Source organism: Aethalodelphis obliquidens, unplaced genomic scaffold, assembly GCF_003676395.1.
Source record: "Aethalodelphis obliquidens isolate GAN/ISIS:26980383/991018 unplaced genomic scaffold, ASM367639v1 scaffold33, whole genome shotgun sequence".
Classification (NCBI taxonomy): Eukaryota; Metazoa; Chordata; class Mammalia; order Artiodactyla; family Delphinidae; genus Aethalodelphis; species Aethalodelphis obliquidens.
Window position 1 is genome coordinate 18,497,206 of NW_020837977.1, and position 17,499 is coordinate 18,514,704.

The 17,499-nt window shown below is 42.8% G+C and overlaps 2 protein-coding genes across 12 annotated transcripts in view; one reads left to right on the top strand and one right to left on the bottom strand.

Annotated features, from left to right (window-relative positions):
* The window catches only part of RGS20 (regulator of G protein signaling 20), a 77,447-nt gene extending 67,598 nt beyond the window's left edge, over window positions 1–9,849 (bottom strand). The window contains exon 1 of the mRNA XM_027128110.1: window positions 9,584–9,849. Coding sequence (XP_026983911.1) covers window positions 9,584–9,756 — 173 coding nt within the window. The 5' untranslated portion in view covers window positions 9,757–9,849. The remainder of the gene's footprint in view (window positions 1–9,583) is intronic.
* ATP6V1H (ATPase H+ transporting V1 subunit H) overlaps window positions 1–17,499 on the top strand; it is a 96,572-nt gene that overhangs the window by 19,097 nt on the left and 59,976 nt on the right. For 9 of the 11 annotated variants that reach the window (XR_003437419.1, XM_027128098.1, XM_027128096.1 and 6 more), the window contains 4 exons: window positions 4,806–5,034; window positions 13,246–13,489; window positions 14,227–14,498; window positions 15,856–15,999. Coding sequence is in view for 10 of the 11 variants with exons in the window: in XM_027128098.1 (XP_026983899.1) it covers window positions 15,896–15,999 (104 nt within the window). In the remaining variant the exon portion in view is untranslated. The remainder of the gene's footprint in view (window positions 1–4,805; window positions 5,035–13,245; window positions 13,490–14,226; window positions 14,499–15,855; window positions 16,000–17,499) is intronic. The other 2 variants (XM_027128099.1, XM_027128100.1) reach the window with 2 other exon arrangements.

Consider the following 17,499-nt stretch of genomic DNA (forward strand, 5'->3'; position numbering starts at 1 on the left):
GATGCCCAGGGTATGCCTGGGGGTACTGGGGAAGGTGTGCGTGGGGGGCAGAGGGAGGAGAACTTCTCATCTCCCTGTTGGACCCGGGCTGATGGCTGTGGAGCCGGGGAGACCTTTGCTTCCTTCCCTCATAACCTGCCTCTCTCAATGTTGTCAGAATATACATGAGGCAATGACGGGCCCCCAGAGCCTGGGCTCCCCGAGGGGCCAACAAATGACGGACATGCCTGGCTTTCTTCTCTGAGACAGAAACTCTGGGAAAGGGGAGCCCTACAGATTTTGCTGACACTAGTGAGTTGTTAAAAACAGTCACTTTGCAGCTATTTTTAGGAAAAGACAAAAACAGAGAAAAGGCAGTGATAGGACCTGGCTCTTGTTTGCTGATCGTATCCTTATTTGTCAATCCAGCAAACTTGTTCTGCAGCAAAAGTGTCCGTATAATTAAGTACAGGATGGTGCTGACGGAACAACGCTCTCTCTTCCACTGAAAACTTCAAAAAATACATCCTTCAGAACATGTGACCTTCTGGGCAAATGGTCGCAGATCAGAGTCTCAAATAAACAGGACTAAATCTAACTTGCAGAAGCAGAGAGAGATTTATTACAGAACTGGGAAATGTGGAGCGAAATTGGTAATATCAAATGCTTTTGATCGTTTCTTTCTAGCCATGTTTTATTCATTCCATTTGGCCATATTTTGCTCAACGATTTTTTATATAACCTCAAGCAACCTTTCCTGATAACTTATAGGTAAAAATAGTCATGTCCCCATGTGGCTGAGTTATCAGGTGACCCACACTGGATCCATCTGGTCTGACTCAAGAGAGCAGAGAGGGTCCCACGAAAACTTCAGCGTCCACCCATGTCCCCTCGGGGAGGGGATGTATAGGGAGTGTACAGTTGTGGAGGGCCTATCCACGGATCTTTGCTAATTAGGGATAAACAGAGGAGAAGGATGGATTTATCTCTGAGATGTGATCATAAAGCCCTTGGGCGATAGATGTCAAGATGCCCGAACTCAAACATCGAAATCGGGGCTCTCTCCTTTGAGTACGTGGTTGCCTTCGGAGGTCCACACGCTGCTTCAAAGTTGCAGTCCCTTAAAACTCGTGCTGAACAGCTATTTAAGGCTATCTCACAGCCGACAGAATGGCCAGGGCTGTTGACCCAGGCGTAGGCACCAGACCCCCCTGGGTTGGACTCTCTCTCCTGGGCACTGGCAGTGAGGCCGTGGAGAGGCAGCGACAGCCGAGTCTTGGTCTGAGCCTTTTCCACCACCTTCCACAGACCCCCGGGGTCAGGTTTCTGAGCTGCTCGGCTCCTGCCTCCCTGCTGTGTACTTTTCTCTTGTAGTCAGGTGCAGTGTGAACGGGCAGCTACAAAAATGTGTCGAGACTATGCTTATGATATTTAATTCATTCTGTCTGTTTTTGAATAACGGTCCTTAGAATGGTCTCTCACTTGAAAATGAATCCTTATGATTTTTAGTGTTGAGAATTCAAAATCACATCAGCAAAATAGATTCTTACGGAAAAACGTATTTGGTTACATCATCGACGTCAAATTAAATTGCTTACGTAGTCTGCAATTTGGGTTTTACTCTTGAATATTTGAATATATGCCAATTGTCACTGCATAGTTTAAACTATTATCTTTCAACATAGTTGCTTCATTTTAAAACTACTTATTTCAGTCATTTAAAATGCAGTAACTGTAAAACCATTTTGCAGAGGTTTCTAAAATAAGCTCTCAAATGATACAAGCCTGATCTGAATTGCTTTATGCGTGGAATGGAAATAAACGGTTCGTATTGAACCTATAACACAAGATTACTATCTAAGATTCCCGGTAAATTTCATCTACGTCTTTACCCTGCAAGAAGGCAAAACTTCAAATATTCTAATATGTTTGCAGTGGTTTTATGGTTTGGTGAAGGCTGGCTTGATTTTGGCAGGAAAGCCAACATAATGTTATGAGATCTTTTGCACAATGGAAATGAGACTTAGATATATTTCTTCCTAACCATAAATTTAAAATCTGAGAGCGATAAAATTTATGAATAAAAGTCTAAGCAGCACGCCGAGGCCAACAAGGACTTTTTACAGTATACTTTTTAGACTTCCAGACAGGATCTTTTTGCCATTTAAAATTTTTTCTGCAAGGTTAAGTTCAATCTCGCTATCCAGTGAAAGTCTAAAGCATATACTAGCTGCTCCCACTGTGGTGTATAAATAGAATATGGAAAGCTGTATTTCCGTATTTATTTAATTTGTTATTTAATTTTAAAGGGTAAATTCTAAGCTCTAGTCTTTGTGATTTTTAACAAAAATGTTTTTATTATGTTAATTTTCAAAATTAAAACAAATAATAAACTGAGCAAATATACTAACAAACCCTCATACCCATCACTGTTTCAACAGTTATCAGCATGTTGCCAGTTGTGCTTCGCCTCCTATCTGCCCTACCTTCCTCTCCTCCAGGATTACCTTAAAACAAGTTGAAAGTCAGTCATTTGTTCTGCAAACACTTCCACGTGCCTCTTGGGACTTTTTAAAAAGCATAACTGCAGTCCCGTTTGAGCTGGACATTCTTTAGACAGTCAAGGGGACATCACTGCCTTTCCCTTTGCCGGCCTCTGGCTCCACCGCCTCAAAGGCGCCCCTCCCTCCGCTTTAGAGATGCTGTCCAGGCAGAATTCTTCCAGCTTTCTTCCACCAGACACGAGGAGTGAGGCCCGATGTCTCCTTCCTCCCTTGCTCTGCCAGTTAATCTGGAGAGGTAAGCCTCTTCCCTCATTCTTTTCCCCTTTCTTTTTATGATATAACCAGACTTCTAAAGAATAGTCACACTTTACAGTCACTTTTTACCTCTATTAGTTCCATCTGATTAACTGTTTCAATAGTTACCACCAATCCCTCTGAACTGTGACTCTCATTCGTGGGTTCTCATTTTGCCCTATCTTTTGTTGCTCCGACAAGAATTTTCATGTGATTATACAGGAAGTGCAGTTGTGTCATGTGTCATCCACATCCTGGCATATCTTAAAATATCTTCCTCTTGTGTTAAGGCATGAATGACACCTGGCTATGAATAAGTCTTGAGACACAGTTTTTTAAATTTTTTTTTGAAAGCTCTCTAATTATAAGTCTATTGTTTTCAGTTATTTACTGCTTCAGAGAATTATAAGGTAAAGTTTCTTTTTTGTTTCCTTGTAGGTAATCTCATTTTCCCCCTTTTGGATATTTATAGAAATAGTGTCTTAATTTTTGAAATTTGAACATTCTATGAAGATATTACTAGACTTAGTTTTTATTGTCTGATGGAATACAATATGTATTCTCAAATATTATATGAAATCTTTATATCAGGAATATAAAGTTGTATTTTTTAAAAAAATTGATTATTGCTATTTCACTGCTCAGATCCCCTTTTAATCTGTTCCTTTTATCTATCCCTAAGGTGAATTTTGAAGATCTGTCCTCCGTATCCCTTATTTCCTCTCCTCCCTCATAATTTTAATTTATCTTTCTTCTCTGTGTTCTGATAGACTTTTTCAAACATTTATTTTGATATTTCCTACTTTGATCATTTTAATTTTTTGTGGTGTGCAATCTGCTATTAAAAGTCTCCCTCCTTTTCAAAATTGGTAACAGGATGTCTTATCTCCATGCAAAACTTCCTTTTCTACAGTTTTTGGTGATGTCTCAGTCATTTCAGAAATGCGACATCTGCTTGAATATTATAATGAATATAACACGGGCACGAGTTATTAAGACGTGTCTCCTGTGCCCTGTGTGAGTATGCCGTGGTGGTTCAGTCAGTGTCAACCAACAGCAAAGCTGCCAGTGGCAGCAGAAAGCACCCGGCTCCTTAGGCTGGCTCTCCAGGCAGCGACGCTGGTTGGGCTGCAGAGAAGCCCTGTGTGGCTCTCGTCACACACCCTGGAAATCAAGCCGTGTGTGAGAATCCGGAGACACCAAAGAATAAGAGGCTTCTTACCATGTGCCCTGAGCCTGGTGTGACTGGTAACATACACGAAGCACTTCAGAGCCACCACTTTTAGAAATACTGCCATTCGTTTGTGTGTCCAGAAACTCTAGGTTTACAGTCTCAAGAACAAAAGCTAAGGGCTTCCCTGGTGGTGCAGTGGTTAAGAATCCGCCTGCCAATGCAGGGGACACGGGTTCTAGCTCTGGTCCGGGAAGATCCCACATGCCGCGGAGCAACTAAGCCCGTGTGCCACAACTACTGAAGCCTGTGCTCTAGAGCCTGCAAGCCACAACTGCTGAGCCCACGAGCCACAACTATGGAGCCCGTGCTCCACAACAGGAGAAGCCACCGCAATGAGAAGCCCGCGCACCGCCATGAAGAGTAACCCCTGCTCGTTGCAACTGGAGAAAGCCCGCGCGCAGCAACGGAGACCCAGCACGGCCAAAAATAAATAAATATATTCATTTAAAAAAAAAAAGAAAGAACAAAAGCTAAGTTTCAAACTCAAGCTAAGTTAGAAAACTACCTAATGCTATATATCCTCTAACCCATTCTCATTCAGAAAAACTTCAGACGAGCAAAGAAGCCCATAAACATAGTCTACCTTTGCTCAGCCGAATTATTTGGTGGCGCTGGTGGAGACGTTCGCCTCTAAAAATAGAATCCAGTGGCGAAAACCCAATCTTTAACGTAAAAGCCTGAAAGACAGTTATTTAAATGTTAAAAAAAGTTGGTAAACATGATCAAACCTTGTATTTAAAAGTTTTCATCTAAAACTTTGAAGAATAGCACTGATGTGGATCTTTTTTGTATAGTTGTTTTCAGAGTAGAAAAATCTTGTGGAGAATGAAGACGCTCACAGTGGGTTTTACATGATATTCCCACTGGCGGGAAGAATCACATTTTCCCAGAAGCCCCTGAGTCTGGAGCCTGGTGAGCCCTCCTGCCTTTGCTCCCCTGGAAACACCTGCAGTAGGAACCCAAGGATTCCCGGCTCACCCGTGCGCGCCAAGGACGGAAGATGTAACCACGACAGACTTCCAGGTGAGCCTTTCCCTAAGCGGGTTTGCGAGCCTCTCAGGTGTTAAGCAGATTGGTACAGAATTCTTTTCAGAGGGTCTTCGGAAAGATAAGAACCACCTTTGTCCTTCTCAGCGAACTTACCCTTTCACAACTGGAGGCAGGACAGAACAATTTTGTCTTCTGAGTACGTTAATGTGAAGGTGCTGGATACTAGAAGCATAATTCCTTTCTCACTAAGGTATTTTTTCCTCTCTTCTTTCTTCTATCATTTTTGCCACACAAAGCTCCGCTGTCTTCATAGGTGCCCTTTGGGGCCTTGGAATTGGTTTCTCTCCTTTTACTGTGTAATGTCTCAAAACAAGTGCTTTGATCAGACGCCCAAGGGGTCACACATCTGGAACAGGAGAGCACTTAGGAGTCTGTGCTCTTAGAGGGGCATCGACATTGAAATGATACGAACAGTAATTTTGTGTAGAACACTTTCTTGTCTAAGCTCTGCCCACTTTTATTACAGGGAAGGAATGCACACACATATGCGTATATATCTGTATTGATGGATGGATGGGTCGATGACTTGACTTATTGCCAGTGTGGCTGGAAATTTTCCTCTCTCTCTCTCACGTTTACTATTAGAAAGAGTGACTGGTCCAGGGAGCACCCCACCTCCCGCTTGTACTTTGTGCCCTGAATGGAAGGAAGCAAAAATCCTTGTGGAGAAAAAAGAATTCTGACGAAGCCAAGTTCGTGAGTGTGTGTGTGTGGTGTGTGTGCGTGTGTATGTTTGGGGAATATTAATTTATTTTGTAGTAAACTAGTGGCCGTGTTGGGCTGCTTTGGGCAGAATGCACAGAGAAATCACTATTGAGGCTACTGGCTTCAAGCCCACGAGATTATAGCCTGCTTCTAAAACACTGCCAGCATCTATCGAATTAGTAATGACATCAGTGTCAGAAAAACCTAGGTTCAAATCACCACTCAGCTGACATCACACATGGAACCAAAAGTTTTTCCAAACTTGTTTTCTCATCTCTAAAACAGGTCTAACGACGTCAGTGCTACTGACCTAATGAAATTGGTTAAGAATTCAAATAAAAAGAACAGGAAGAGCCACAGTGAATGTAGGCGACACATTTATGCAACACGTAAATGTATTGTTATTTTCAGTCTAACCTGCCTTTGGAGGGCTTTTACTTTTTTTTTTTTTATTTTGAAATAATTATAGATTCACCGGAAGTTCCAAAAAAGGATCTACACAATGGTCCCACGCACTTTTCATCCAGTTTCGCCCAATGGGAACTTCGTAAGTCGTACAACATCAAAACCAGGAGACTGACATTGGTACAATTCTAAGAGCTCACTCAGATTTCACAAGTGTGTGTGTGAGTGTAGTTCTATGCAATTTTATCACATGCGTAGGTTTGTGTAACCACCGAAATCAAGATAAAGAAGTATTTCATCCCTGAAAAGCTCCCTCAAACCACCCCTTTGTAGCTGCATCCACCACCCTCACCATTCTAGTCTTTGGTAATCGCTAATCTATTCTCCATTTCTCTAATTTTATTTTAACAATGTTATATAAATGGCATCATACAGAATGTGACCTTTTGGGATTGGCTTTTTTCACTCAGCCTCATTCCCTGGAGACTGATCCCAGGGGCAGTGTTAGTAGTTCATTCCTTTTGTGTATCAGTAGTTGATTCCTCTTAGTTGGTTCATCGTGTTCCACAGCACGGATGTACCACAGTTTATTTAATCCTTCATCCCTTGAAGGACTTTTGGGTTGTTTCTAGTTTTTGGCTATTATGAGTAAAGCTGCTGTGAACATTAGCATATGGAGTCTGTGTGAACATAGGTTTTCATTTCTCTGGGATAAACGCCCAGTAGTGAAATTGCTGGACCGTACGACAGTTGCATGTTTAGTTTTGTGAGAAACAGCCAAATTGTTTTCCACACTGCCTGTACCATTTTGCCGTCCTACCAGCAATCTTTGAGTGATCTAGCATCTCTGTATCCTTGCCAGAAATTGGTTTCGTCACTATGTTTCATTTTAGCCATTCTGATAGGTGAGTAGTGATATTTCATTGTGTTTTTAGCTTGCATTTCCCTAGTGGTAGTGATGCTGACTATCTTTTCATGTGTTTATTTGCCATCTGTGTATGCTGTTTGATGAAATGCCTGTTCACGTCTTTTGCCCATATCCTACTTGGAATGTTTGGGTTTTTTATTCTTGAGTTTTGAGAGTTCTTTATATTTCTAATTACAAGGCCTTTGTCAGATATGGGGTTTGCAAATATTTTCTCCAAGTCTGTAACTTGTCTCTACATTCTCTTAAATAGGGTCTTCGGCGGAGCAAAGGTTTTTATTTTTGATGGGATCCAATTTATCAATTTTTCTTCCATGAACTATGCTTTTGCCCTATAAGAGCTCTGCCTGGGCTTCCCTGGTGGCGCAGTGGTTGAGAGTCTGCCTGTCGATGCAGGGGACACGGTCCGGGAGGATCCCACATGCCGTGGAGCGGCTGGGCCCGTGAGCCATGGCCGCTGAGCCTGCATGTCCGGAGCCTGTGCTCTGCAACGGGAGAGGCCACAGCAGTGAGAGCCCCGCATGCAGCAAAAAAAAAAAAAGAACTCTGCCTGCCTTAGGTTATAAAGATTTCCTGTCATTTTTTTCCTAAAAGTTTTACAGATAGTTGTGCATTTAAGACTCTGGGCATCTAGACACATTTCAGCCCATGTTTTGCTTACTTCTCTCCATTTCTAGATATTATTTCATGTCTACCTTAAATGTCACCTTTTCCACTCTTTCATTAGGCCTTTTTCAGTTGTTTTACTCCATATCAGTCATATTCCATCTCAGTGTCTTACTGATTGAAAGGGTGTAATCACATAGATAACCTCTAGCATTGACAGGACTCATGCTGATAGGATGCAGTTTTGATAATACTGTGAGTCTGTAGAGAGGAAGGACAAATTCTTTCTCTTTCTCAAAACTTAGCCCAAGGTTTTGCAGATAGTAGGGACTCAGTGATATTTGTAGACTTAAATGCATTGAGTTCTACCATCCTGATCCTTACTAGATGAAGGGACATGGCCGCCTCAATGTGCATCTATGTTCAGACGCAATAGAAAAAGGCAACACTGAGTGGAGAGGCCAGTAGCATCCCAACTGGATCACTCCTGACTGCTTGCACCTGCTGCTGCACAGGCTGGGACCTGATTACCTGGGTTAACGAGGTCAGGATGGCAGCTCGGAGGGCCCAGCACCCCAGGGCTGTCGATTCCAGGACGCTGTCGGAATGTGTACTGCACGTTCATAGATACTTTCCAGTCCTTTGCCTATGACTCTGCTTAAAGCATACTCTCCAAGGCAGTTAGATCTTTGACATTATATGTGTGTATGCACATATTATATATATACATACATGTATATTATATACATGCACACACGACATATACTGTTATTGCTGCCTACTTCCTCAGAGTTGTCTCCAAATTCTACCTTTTAGAAATCTCTTTTGTCTGTGTTGCCGTCATTTAGATGCCCATTAATTAAGGACTTCTGGCCATTCTATCCCATTTCATTCTAGTTTCCTAAAGACCTAGTGTTTCGGTGATAGGAGGAGGTGTGGAAATTCATGTATCATTTGTCTGAAAGCTCGAAAGTAAAGGTCAGTACATTCCTACAGAAGAAGGTTCCTAATGACTAAAAAAACCCACAATTTTTCTTCTCCTTGTGCCAATCGGTTAAAATAACATTGGGGAAAGGGCAGATCCAGATACTTAGAGTCTACAAATAAATAATGATTATTATGAGGATATGAGCATAGGGACAGACAGATTTTCTAGTGCTACAGGATTTGGACAGGTTTGCTGTCGTAGGATTCGCAGCGTTTAATTCTGAGTTCTGATCATTATTTGTCAGAGGTATTAACACGTGCCCATCTCCCTCCACATGAATAACCTTTTAAGAGGTGGTTCTATTTATAGTTAAGAGGATTTACAGACTTAAACTGTACCTTCTGCAAAGATACACACAATACTGAGCAGAAAAATGGTTACTCTTTAGGGAAATCGTGTTATCTAGTGGCAGAAATTCAGGCTTAGGAAATTTACCTAGGAAACTGACTTTAGGAAAAAAAAACCCTAAGCCCCTTAATGTTCTTATGTGCCTGTATTAGTTTATCAGTTTGTTTTCTCGAGCAATTTTTGTAGAAAGCTTTTCATTACTATATGGGATATAATTTTTATATCAGAGAAGAATATCTAAGGGTTAATATCAAGAACCACAAAAATCTATGTCTAGGTTTTTTGCTTTTTAAAACATTACCTCCTGAAACATACAAACAAACAAAATGTGATTGTTTGCCTTGGTAAAGGGAAGTTGGAGAAAACTGGAAGGATCAGGTAATTATTATCAAGGTTCTAGTTTCTCTCTTGGGTTTGGTTTGGAAGCATTTTTGATAAATCATCAATAAGATAAAGTGATCACTGGCACTAAAGCTTGCTTGCGGTTTTATATTCTTTCTGGATAAACCCTTTCCTTGTCAAGAAAGGTCACGGACTGTGGAGATGGTCTTACCTTGACATTGTGCCTGGCTATGGTGCCTCCTTCATTTTCCACTGTTTGATGAATGTTCGCATTATATTCCTCAGCCCTGGGCGGGAGCAGAAATTGTATCGGCATAGATGGTCTGGAGAAGTGTTTCTGGAGTTCTTCTTGGTTGTCTGGGGAAAGCCTAGGCATGTTTTTACAGTAAAGTCTCCAAATGAGTCCTGTAGGTTGATTTTACCACCACCAGCCCAGGGTCCACTCTGTTTCTCTTCCTTTGGCTGGTCTGTCGCTCAGTCTGCTGGGCTCCTCCCTGCAAAGTTACACCAACTGAAGCAAAAGGCTTATCTGTGTTGTGGGTCAGCAGTTTATCCACAGACCGTTAGCTCTATTCCAGGCTGAGCCTCTGATTTTGAGCATCCGGGTATGTTATGACTGCCCTCTACAGGTAGCAGCGTATTCCTAATTCAAGTTGAATGCTAAATCAAAACTGAAAGACATGATTCAAGTGATATATTGCTTAGTATATCATGATAAAGGAAATGGATTGCGTGGCAAAGTTCTGTGTTCGTAGTGTGTGATGCTTGACAATTTGGGGCTAAACGCTCAGGAGGCAGAGGAGCCACCTGGTCTATCTGGGTCTCTTAAAAGGTCCCTTTAGTAGCAGTCAGCTTTGTGGATGGAAATGTGTGCTAAACTCATACCCAAACTTAAGCCCAAGGATTATTCCACTTTTTCCTTAGGTCATATAGAATTAGTTGAAGTGATTTTCTTAGGTGGTAACTAGTCCTCTAATGATTAAGCCAAGACTTGGCTTCTACATCATACTTCCTATTCGTAAAGTGCTTTATAAATATAAGATTATTAAACAGAGTGCAAATAGATAGACCGTGATACCTTTTTCTCAAATGGTATCTAATGCCCAAGTAGCCTCTGCTGGCTCTGGGGGTGCACAGAGGTAAGGATCCCGGGTATGTATTACTGGGGACTACAAACTGGAGAAGTTTCCTTTATAAAATGATCCCAGGCCCCCAACACTGACATACAAAACTAACACAATCCCCAGCAACATCCCAGCTCCCTTTTTGGCAGAAATTGACCAAGCTGATTCTAAAGTTTATATGACATTGTAAGGAACCCAGAATATCCAAAACAATCTAAAAAATAAGAACAGAGTTAGAGAATTCACACTTCTCAATTTGAAAAATTACTACAAAGCTACAGTAACTAAGACTGGGGTGCTGGCATAAGGATAGACACATATATCAACGTTTTGAGAGTCCAGAAATGAACCCACACATTTACGGTCAGTTGATTTTTGACGAAGGTGCCAAGACAATTCAATTGGGAAAGAACTGTCTTTTCTGCAAATGGTGCTGGAACAACGGGACGGCCTCAGGCATAAAAATTAAGTTGGACCTCACACCACATTAAAAACTGAACGTGAACTTCCCTGGTGGCGCAGTGGTTAAGAATCTGCCTGCCAATGCAGGCCACATGGGTTCGAGCCCTGGTCTGGGAAGATCCTACATGCTGCAGAGTAACTAAGCCTGTGCGCCACGACTACTGAGCCTGCGCTCTAGAGCCCGCGAGCCACAACTACTGAAGCCCATGTGCCACAACTACTGAGCCCGCGTGCCACAATTACTGAAGCCCGTGCGCCTAGAGCCCGTGCTCCGCAACAAGAGAAGCCACCACAATGAGAAGCCCGCACACCGCAACGAAGAGTAGCCCCCGCTCGCCGCAGCTAGAGAAAACCTGCGTGCAGCAACGAAGACCCAACGCAGCCAAAAATAAATAAATAAATTTATTAAAAAAAAAACTCAAAATGAATCATAGACCAAAATATAAGAGTTAAGACTATAACACTCTTGAACGAAAACATAGGAGAAAATATTTGTGACCTTGCCTAAAATATTAGGCAAAGCCTTCTTAGGTTCAATACCAAAAGTGCAAGTGACAAAAGAAAAAAATAGGTATACTTGACTTCATCAAAATAAAAAACGTTTGCTCTTCAAAGGACATCATGAAGAAAGTGAAAAGACACCCACAAAATAGGGGAAAATATGGCAAATCATACATACATAATAAGGGACTTGTATCCAGAATATAAAAAGAGCTCTTAAAAAAAAACAACTAGAAATGAGTGAATTGTCTAAATAGACATTTCTCAAAAGAAGACATGCAAGTGGCCAAAAAGCGTATGAAAAGATGCTCAACATCTTTAGCCACTGGGGAAATGCAAGTCAAAATCACTAATGGATACCACATCACACCCAACAGGTTGGCTTTAGTAAAAAAGACAGACCATCACAAGTGATAGTGAGGATGCAGAGCGACTGGGACTCTCACACGCTTCCGGTGGGAGTGTAGAATGACGCAGCCACTTTGGGAAACAGTCTGGCGGCAGCAATTCCCTTGTAGATATGCACTGAACCAAGAGAAGTGAAACATATGTTCACCAAAGACACGCAAACGTCCAGTAATTGGAATCCACCCACATGCCCATCAACTGGTGAGCAGATAGACAAAGTGAGGTATATCCACACAATGGAATATTATTCAGCCATAAAAGGGAATGAAGCATTGATACGTACCGCCACGTGAATGAACCTGGAACATTGTGTTAAGTGGGAAGAGCCAGTCACAAAAGACCATATATTGTATAACTCCATGTATAAGAAAATGTCCAGAACAAGCAAATCTATAGATACAGAACATATGGATACATTAGGGGTTGCCTAGGGTAGGAGGGTCTGGGGAGAGATGGAGAATGATGGCTAATGAGTAAGAGGTTTCTCTTAGGGGAGATGAAGAATGTTATTACACTGATTGCAGTGATGGTTGCCCAACCCTGGGAATAAACTGAAAATCTGAGGGTCTAAGGACCTGGTGTTTGGCTGTCGATTCTCAGAACGAAAATGGAATAGGTGGTATCAGTAGACTCAAATTGACCTGTATGATTTCCGGAGCTGGAAGGGACCATCAAGAGTGTCTTGTCCTCCTTCCCATCATCTTCTTCATTTTGTGGATGGGGAAACATGCATGGGATATCAGGTGATGAGTCCAAGGGCTACATGTGATAGTACAGTTGGGACCAGCCTCCACATCTCCATACCCTGGGGCCGGAAACCATGGCTTTGCACCACCCTGCAAACCAAATCGTTTGCGTTTCTCTTTAAGGATGTCATTTAGGTCCACCAGCCTTTTCCTCACTTCCCCACTCTCATTTCTGCATCTTCTATTCTGGTGTCAAACATTGGAGGAAACATTTCCTTTGAACATTTGTTAATTTCTCTTAGCACTTTCCCCACACTTGTAAACATTCTCCCTCTCAGAAACTTCTTTCTACTTAAAAATTATTTGTATGAATGTTCTTTCATCTTCTTAAGTTTAATTTGTTAATGATTTTTATCTAAGTAAGTCTCCTAATAAAACATTGCACACACAGTGCTTCTGAGATCCTAGTAAACATTTTTTCATATTTGAGGGTGTGTGTGTGTGTGTGTGTGTGTACACTAGTGGAACTGCAGCATTGACTGGCATTCCCTGGAATTCTCTGTAAAGCAAGTGTCCTGGAGATTGCAGGAAGGAGAGTTTGTATGAGAAAAGAATTTTACAATTTGTTGAAGGTGAGTAAAGTACTTATTGACAAATGTGTATTTATTTTGCTTTATTCCCAAGTATAAGGACATTTCCTAAAGGGTCAAGTGTAACAGGCAGGATGGAGAGACTTGCATCTAAGAGCATAAACATCTCAGAGTGCGTGGAAGCTGATGGATGTTAATCCATGCAACTCCTAGAGGAAGCTGAAGAAGGCAAGGAGATGGATCCTCCTCCAGCGCCTGGGGAGCGGCGTGGAGGACTCATCCCAGCCAGACATCCGCAACCCAGTGACACCCACCTCAGACTTCTGCCCTAGAGAACTGTAAGATAATACATTTGTGTTGCTTTAGGCCAGTAAATCTGTGGCAATTCGTTACAGCGGCAATAGAAAAAGAATGCAATAGTATATACTATTCCTACTGTGTTTATTTGTAATCAGTGTATAATATTAGTTTTGTTTTCAAAACTTGACCTAAATTTAACATTTGTAGGAGAAATGTATTGGTTATACCTACAAATCTCTTTCAGCAGTTATCAAAAACAATATGCTATTATATTATACCCGCTCACTAGTTGCAGTGTAGCGTTACTCGTTACTACCTTAAGACAAAGAGGGAAGCTGAGGCCTGGACTGGGGAAAACTTCGGCTCAAAACGGGGTTTTCAGAAAAATACAGGGTGCTATTAAATTTGAATTTTAATTAAACAGGAATAGTTTTTTTTTTTAGTATAATTGCAGCTGTGGCATGGAACATCCACTGTTCGCTAAATCTGCAGCCCTAGGGCAAGATAACTTTTGTGACCCATGTCTCAGCATCAGTTTCATATTGAGACTGTGAATAAGAACGCCTGCTTCACTGACTTGTCAAACCCAAGTGAAAGTCAACCGATTTCAAAGCACTAAATTAAACTTTTCAGAGTGACGGTTGAGCTAGATGAGTTTTGGCCCGGCTCTCCCTCTCGGACTCCGTCCCCGGGGCCGCTGGGTCTCGGGGTGCGGGGTCCCCGCGTGTCCGCCCCGCCCCCAGCCCCGCGTTCAGAGAAACCCTCTCGCGCGCAGGGCGCTCCTCTGGCTGTTTTGGGCCCTCCCGGCCTCCGTCTTCCGGGCGGTCACGTGCCTCGGCTCACGTGACCTGCGCTTCCGTTGTTCCACTGCGGCTTCCTCCTGCCTGTGAGGCCCTTCACGTCCGCTCGGTGCCGAATCAGGCTCGCTTTCTGGCGGTGCGTCCCCGCCGCCGCTCAGGCCTGCGGACTCGGCAGGAGACCCGACTCGGCGCCCCAGCACGCCGGCGGTCCCGACTCCGGACCGCCGCATCTTCCCGCCGCCTCGGGGTGAGTTGGAGGGTCCCGCGGGTTCGCTGGGTGAGGCCGCGCTCGGGTCGTGCCGTCTGCGGCCCCGGCCCCCGACTCCTACCCCGACCCCGGCAAGGCGAGCTTGCGGTTTCTCCGCTTTCCTGGAGCGCGCTGGGTTCTGCCGCCCAGGCGCCGCCTGCCTTCCTCCGGCCCCGGTTCCCCGATTTCTTGCCTTCCGGGCCTCAGCGGGGTTTTCGAAACTGCGGAGCCTTCCCCGCAGAGAAGGGCAGGGGAGAGAGGGTGAACGGATGAAAGGTGTGCTTTCCCCAGGATTGGGCCGGCTGGGGGTTCGAGTTGTTCAGGGACCTAGGTGACCGCCCTGAGGCACCTTCAGCCGCCGCAGGAGGGGCCGCTGGGGCTGAGCCCGCTTGATTCCAGGTTCCAGCTTGGCCCGGACGGAGTCTGTTTTCACCTGGGCCCAGCCAGTCCGCATTGCCCGTGTTTGTTCATGCAGCACATCCTCAGATGTAGAGGTTACTTCCAAACTGACTAACGTCATTGGGATTCTGGAACAGAATTTGGGGTGTGGTTTAAGCTTCTTTGTGGTCATAACTATGAGCTTATATTTTGTAAACCAGAACTTATATTTTGTGTCGTGATAAAATCAGGCTTAAGCTTTTATCTTTAAGTTTAGGAGTGAGAATTACTTAAAAGCTCATTATTGTAGGATCATATTATCAGACCAGTCTCTCACTGTTGGCTGAGCCTAAACTGTAATCTTTATTTGTTTCAAAAAATTCTCCCAATATTGACTTTGAAGCTGCTATAAATTTTGATTGAAAAAAGAAAGCTCTGTCTTCTAAGATACGGCATTCCTACTTTGGGTGTTTTAATTTGAGTAAATAATGTTAGAAAGGACATGTAGGTTTTTCATATGCCACTTTAAAATGAGGCTTAGTAAATGTAAATAAAATAATTGGTCCTATCTGTACTATGCAGGTTCTTATTTTTTCTGTGTCAGAAGAGGAAAGTTGATCTCAACCGTATACATTTAAAATACTTTCCTATTTTGTATGCCTATTCTAAGCATGGTTTCTTAATTCAGTATCTTACATGGTTACTTTAAAAATCTTACTGCGATATTGGTGCCAATAATTAGAAAACCTTACGTGGAAAAGTAAAAACCTATAGAGAACACTTTTATGGAACAGTGCATAACGGGACAAGATTTGAAATATAATGGCATAACTATTTAATATTTAGAATATTTAGTATTTGAGTTGAATGCTTGTAGAGATTAAGGTGATAATGATGCTATTGCTAATAATAATAGTAGTAGTTGTTAAAAAAACAAATACACCTTGTATTCTGGTTTTCCCTTGCATCAAAATTGAAGGTCCGCAGAACAACATTCAAGATCATAAATTTAGACCAAGATGGACATCCGGGGTGCCGTGGATGCAGCCGTTCCAACCAACATCATTGCTGCCAAGGCTGCAGAAGTTCGTGCCAACAAAGTGAACTGGCAGTCCTACCTTCAGTAAGTGCTGCTTTGCTGTGAATCATGGGTAATCATGTGCCTTTGCTTCAGACTTTTTCATGGTCATGCTTCTGTGAGAGAAATACTGGAAAAATACTAATAAATGTGGAAGAAAACACTTCCTCCTTAGAATAATTAGCTGTCACAGGGAGACAGCTTAGTGTGATGGAAACAGCTTGGGGCTCTGGTTGGGAGGCAGCAGTGGCCACAGCACTTCTGAGCTTCTCTGCCTGGAAAGTGGTACTGTTTGGATGGATAGGAAGCACAGGAGGAGTGTTCAGGCCCTGGAGGGAGGAAGAGGATGACTGGCAGAGCCTGCCCGACTCCCCGCCGGCCCGTATGCCTTGGTGATCAGCGTGGGGACGGGTGGTGTTGCAGAAGGGCTCAGACAACTAGCAAAGAGCAGGCGATTGAGTTTCAAGACTTGAGTTTGAATTCTGGTTCTTGTGTCTACTAGTTTGCTGATCTTCGGCAAATCCCTTAACTCCTCTGAGGTTCACTAAAGTAAATGTGAAATGGGGATACATATCCCACGGGAGCATTGCTGAAATCGTGTATTTAAAGCATTAGCACAGTTGAATACAAGCACTGGTGTGTTGAATACATTCAATAAATTTTAGTTCTTTCCCCCTCCTTGGGTGTGTTAAGATTTAGCACGTGGGTGTTCTGTACGTATCTTAAAGTGAAATTCAGTTAAGATTTGCATGCATATTTTGAAAAACAAATTGGGAAAGCTTTAGTTTTATATTTAGCAGTTTGCTTTGTTCTAAGAGGTATATGTAGTGTACAAAAATGATCCCATTTATTTCTGTTAGTTTAGTTACTCCTCACACATTTAATAACCACCTGCCAAGTTTGAGGCATTATTTCCAGACTTTGGGGCTACAAAGAGATAAACTCGTAGTCTAGTAAGGAAGTCAGATATATGAACTGATCATTTGGAGATCAGTTAACCATATGTTGAGGGGTCTATTTCTGGGCCCTAGGAACACAGTTTTAAATTCACTGTTGGAGGAATTAGAAATAACTGATAGTTCTATGCAGGAGTTAGATAATCACATTTGCCTTTTGGTTGGATTGTTCTTCCCTCAGTGTAGAGGGTAGATTTGTGGATAGTAAGCTTGGAGCTAGGGACAGGTTAGAGCAGTATTGGGGTTGTGGGAATGGCTAGAATTGGAGAGACTGGAGAAGATCTTAGTGATCAGTTTGATGTATGAGGGTGAAAAAGTATCTAGGATGAGTTCTGGTTTCCCGGGCTAAGGGAGTGGATCATGGTGAGGCCACAGGTTCAAGGGCAGGAGCGAGAGGGACTTCCTGATGTTTCCTCTGCTCATCTGTATCTGTGTAATTGTGTACGTCCCCTGTGAAATGAGGATTTTGAGCTCTGTTTCCTAATCTTAGTCCAGAGTGTGTTTAGACTAGAAGACAAGGAGTTTCATGTTCATAAAGCCCGACTGTTTATAACCTAAATAGAATAATATTGAACTTGATCATAAAGCA